Below are 5,705 nucleotides of genomic sequence, written 5' to 3'. Positions count from 1 at the left end.
AATTCTATTCATCCTATGGTTACCATGTAATTCGTTCTAGTAATTGAAGTATGAGTTCCAAATGAGAATCAAATAATTCGGTTAATTGTGCATCCACACCTTGAGTTAAGCTTATCATTATGGCATTGTTGTAGTTGTCACAGAGGTAGAAATATGGAGGAATAAGAGGTTGAACCCAATAGGATTTTAATTTTAGACGTGTAAGAAAAATTAGAAGTCTATTGAAGTAACAATGGTGTACAAGGGTAGAAATTTATCTCTATTCTAAAGGAGGATGAATTATATTTGGGATCTATAGGGTATAAAAGCCAAAATTTATGCGCCAAAAAGGAGTTGAAATCGTCATTCAGGGTGGATGTGGGTAGAGTAGTTTATTTCTTGAACCAATATAAATAAATCGGATCAAACTTTAGTCACCATCTAGAGATAAATTATTTCCTAGAATTTTCGCTAATTCTTACAACTTGAGTTGGTCATTTTCTCTGCTATTTGCTCAACTAGGAGAGCGGGGTATTAAGAAACGTTTTCATATCCAAGTAATAGTGAAGAAGCAGGCCAGATGATTCCAGGAAATATATGCAATTTACTTATTATTCTTTTATTCGTTTACTTGGGTTAGTACCATCTTGCATTTCTCTACTTATTACACTAGAAATTCGTTATTTTCTTATTAGGGAAAACAAACGGAGTTGTTTCCATGGAATTTGTGCTCCATCTTTGGTGTTTTAACGAACAAAAGCTTACAATTTATAATCTATATTTCTAAATTTATTTTAAAAGAATGTACATACTGTTGTGTCACATATTTTAAATATAAGGGAAGATGTAATTGATATATTGTATCTAATATTTTTGCCAACGTGCATCCATGTTTTATTAGATTATATTAGGTAAAATATAATACTATAATATTATGTTTTAGCCTATATTTCCCCCCAATTGGTCAATTTGGTATTGAAATATTTCTCTATATTTAAAGTTTGAAAGTAAACAAACCCAAATATAAAATTAACAAGGGTTAAGAAATATAGAGTAAAATATAATATTTAGATTGAAATGTGATGGGAAATAGTATGTAAAATATAATAATATTACATTTATATTTATATTTCCCTACCCTCCTTGCTTTTATTGAGTGGAGAGATAATAAATACTTAGTAACATATAATATTATAATATTATTTGTCCAAATGTTTTCCTCACCTATTTACTTTTTGTTAGTAACATTCTAACTTAGTGAAAAAATAGAAATAACAAATTAACAATTATATTTATACTTATAATCATAATTAATACATAATAATTAAATAAGCTTAGATCAGGTCTAATTCTTGACACAAACCGATTTGATTATTCTTCATTCTTATTAAATCCAGAGTTAAAATAAACTTAGGCAGTTATAATTAACCATGTGTTAAATAACAAATAACCTTACCGTACCAACAAAGAAATGGTGTGATATTGTGACGAGGGACCAGTGATGACAAACAATAAATAATAAGAGAGTCTAACAAACAAACAAAAAATTACAGTGTAACGATTGCAGATTGATAAGAACAAGAAATAAGAATTAGAATTATAATGTGATCAACGAGAAAGGACAATAACAGTGTGACAAATACTGTAAGAGGTAAATGTTCTTTTGATGATGGATTAAAATCTATTCACTCATATCCTTATACTCTATCCAAGCATCATAGGGAAAATTCTTTGACCACACACAACAAATTCCCTCTTCATTAGCTGTGAAAATTTCTCCAGTTCTTTCGTCGTATGCAAGTGCCACGATTTGCTCTGACAATGCAGCCTCTCTGATCTGAGAACGACCCTCAGTCGTAATCTTTGCGAGGCATTCTCCTGTAATAATGTTGCTAATATTGATCGTACAATAATCAAACAGCTTCACTCCATCACAGACGGAAATGATAATATCATGCTCGTTTAAAATGTAGGTTCCCCTCTGAAACTTGTCAAAGACGGGCATACAGATCGGATGGTCTTCAAATGTGATCAAAATGTCACCTCGCGTATCACACAGGTGAAGGCTCCGGCTTCTGGTGTAGCACAAGAAACGGTCCAATTTAGGTAGATAGTAAGGTTCCACCATTGCTTCTAAATTTGTTGGTATTACTTGAGGGACCTCACCAGATATATCAATCACTTGCATATTCCGGCCATGTTGCTGCAGACATATTCTATCATCGCCGCAGAGCGTAGCGAACTGTAACATAGTTTCATGGTTGAGATGGAGGATACCTTCCTGACACAGTTCTCCATCCCGTTTCGAATAAATTTTGAACGACACATCGCTCGTATTTCTTGGGAATCCTCCATCGAAATATATTGCTACGTACATATTTCCACGACTTTGAAAAAACCATTCTATTTTCCTCTCAATTTGTATACCTATTTCAAATGGTATACCTCTTTCGAGTGATATGGTGGATATCTGATTGTATTCTTTCAAATCAAAAACTTTGAACACTCTCTCTTTTTTATTGTAAATCATGCCTCTACAATTTGCAATATCTAAATCCCAAGTAACTGTGTCCGCTTCTTCGGCATAAATTTCTCTATATTCGTTTGTTCGTCCTGCTTTTATAGATTCTATTTCCACGCTTAAAATCTTGAGGTAGGGCAAAGATTGATGATAACCAACTATTATGACTGAATTATTATTAGAATTGTAGTAGGCAGATGGCCATTGCAAAAAAGGCATATTATGTCATCTGCCATAACCAAGTGTGTGACCGTTTCGTGTAGGTAGAAGACATGTAAATGGTAATCCCAGAAACTATTTAGCCGTTTCCCGTTTAACTCTCGGTGTTGTAGGCGGTGGAAGGAATTCCTAGACAAACACTTATCCCCGTGCGTGGACATTTTCTATCTTCTGTGAAAAGTCACTGTAGGTATCCACTGTTCACCCTGCTATGCTATGTATCGATGTGACGACTGACCGTTAATGTAGATGTAAACATTAAAGTATATTTCTTTCTTTCACTCTCGATCGCTTTTTATTTCATACATTCATGCAAGTTATACAAAGTTGTTTTATTCTTTGCTCTCTAAGGTGGAGAGATTTTCATCTTAGATTCATACTTTACCAAATGAATCCGGGTAATATAATATAAGTAGACATATGGATATATGTTGTTATTATTATTATTATTAATTGAGTCGATATTACCTTTTTACTCTTTGTTTAGAGATAGAATTTCTATTGTTATAATTTATTTATAATTAATTATTAGGTAAATGCTGGATATTAAACCTCTATGGAATATGGCATGATATTCACAGTTGTATTCACAAATAAATATTTTGGATTTGTCTCCAAGTTATTTATGGTCTTTTAATTAATTGAGCCCGCAGTCATTCTACATGTGTAAGTCTGTCGACCCTCATCAAAGGTGAAATTTTGCTCATGTCGGCTAAAATAAAAAATTTGAAAATCTCAAAACTAAGAAATATTAAATAACTATACAAAACATTTAAATAATGTTTGCTAATAAAAAAAATTGTAGGTGAAGAAATTGGATCGTGATGGGCTCATGATATATCTTTATTTGAAATAGATCTATGCTGGTTTATTTCAAATTGATTAATTAAAGAAAATGTCATATAACATATTATAACAAATCCTATTTACAAGTTCAACATGTCTATGGTAAGCTAGAGTGAATGTTCAAGGTTAAAAAATTTCTCCATGCTTTTTTAAAATGCATATATGTTTAACTCCTATATTAATTTATTATTTAATAATAATTTAAAATAAAGATATAGCTTAGTTAGTTTTTATAATTTTGTTTAATAAATATATATATATATATATATATATATATATATATATATATATATATATATATATATTCATGAGAAAAGTATTATGCTCACACGTTTCTTTTTTTAACTCCTATCCATTATCCAACCAATAAATAATTACTATTTGATCTTTGTGTTAGATGTAATAGTCCTTGGCTTGCCTACATTTACCATAGAATTTAACTCGCATTATATGGTTGTTGACTTTATGCATTGCTCACTAGAAAATTATTGTATATATAATATTTCTTAGTTCCTACAATTGATTTCCTCTGATTCATGGGCTTGTTAGTCAACCTTCTCACTTAAGAAAGACTATACGTATGATTCACAAATATTTAACAATGGTGTTCCAATACTGGTGTCGCCCGAGTATGAAGAAACGTCGCCACGGAAACATGACTTTCACCTAAGAATCATGATGCAAAAGAGATCACCACGGAGTGTGCCGAATCTAGCTTTCGGCATAGGAGTTAGAGAGGCCAAGGGTTGTTCGTATAACCTATCCCAATAATAAAACTAGAAGCATTAGATCCATTTAAGCAAAAAAGACAACAGTGCCAAATGTTAGACAAAAAATGTATGAGAAATGAATCATCGTAATGGGTGGGAAATCCCTTAATCCATCACCAAAAAACCTATTTACATATTACCTAAGAGACTATGGTGCTGAGGGTAAACATACAAAGAGTTCAGTGATTCGATATTGACCATCTTCCAAATTTCTACACAATTGAAGGAATCTTGTAAGTAGATGAAGCTTTGATTAAAAAAACATAGCAATTCGATCGAATAAGGGACAAGATAAAGTGCGAAGATATAAAGATAAATTAACTTTATCATAGTGAAGACCATTACTAGAAATGATCAAGAAGATTCCATTGGAATATGTAACCCTTGCATTGTCGAATAAAGAACTAGGCTACCAATGACTAGCGAGAATACAGTGCCATAGATAGTGAAAATTAATGAACTAGAATATGAATTAGAAACAAAGTGTCTTGAGAAAATTTTTGGACACTTTTTGAAGACACCTCATAAGGTGCATGTCACGAAAATACCCTGAACATCTATGTACAAGAAGGTAAAGAAAAATGTCGAGTTAGAGGGAGGTGAAATTTTCATTGCCTCCATCGCCTTTGTATGTCATCGGGAGGCTCTGTATCTAGGGGCGATCCAGGAAAAGAGTTATAGGGATAGTATACATGGAAGGAATCATGGCAAAGTGGCACAATGATCACAAGTTCATTGTATTGAAGGGTCAGGGTTAAGGCAAGTATCGCAACCTTGATTATCTAGAGTGCATTGCCACTGTTGGAAATGACAAGTGATCACATGCGCTCACATGAAGAATGCAAGTGTGGCAACAGTAGAATGGACCTTCAAAGTTCAAGATGGAGTGCATCAATAGCACCAAAGGAAATGCACAAATATTGTAATATCACCTCTCTCGTAAGTCTAGGATGCCTGAAGCTTTATTGAAAGGCCAAACAATAATTAATAACATTACCCTCTACAAGGTGGCACCCAACACCTAAATAGGTACAATTTAAAAATAAATTAATGCCACACGCTCCTACTAGTCGAATGTTACACGAGACCCAAGAAATCTTAATGGAGATTAGGAATTGATTTAGATATCATAAATACATGAAGTAATGCCTGAGTACCACGATTTTAGCGTAGTGGGGAAAGTACATTGATAATTCAAATGAGTAACATACTATAAAAATGTTTATGGATTTTTACATTAGAGAAATAAACCACCAACTGTCAACATCAAGCCACAAAATGTTATAGTAGGATGAAGGTCCAAAGATAGTTTAAATGTGAGCAATGATAGGTAAGGGCATGTTCTTACTAATTTGTACACATAGTGTGAC

At 32.6% G+C, this 5,705-nt stretch overlaps 1 protein-coding gene across 1 annotated transcript; it reads right to left on the bottom strand.

Annotated features, from left to right (window-relative positions):
• Window positions 1–1,660: 1,660 nt before the first annotated feature.
• LOC149266161 (uncharacterized) lies at window positions 1,661–2,719 on the bottom strand. Its single transcript, XM_089407340.1, has one exon. It carries the CDS (start codon window positions 2,717–2,719, stop codon window positions 1,661–1,663), a length of 1,059 nt encoding a protein of 352 aa, XP_089263466.1.
• Window positions 2,720–5,705: the final 2,986 nt, after the last annotated feature.

Source organism: Pinus tabuliformis, chromosome 6 (genome assembly GCF_031772625.1).
Source record: "Pinus tabuliformis cultivar Carrire ecotype Pingquan chromosome 6, CPIR1, whole genome shotgun sequence".
NCBI classification, from domain to species: Eukaryota; Viridiplantae; Streptophyta; class Pinopsida; order Pinales; family Pinaceae; genus Pinus; species Pinus tabuliformis.
This window is presented reverse-complemented; position numbering and strand designations above follow the sequence as displayed.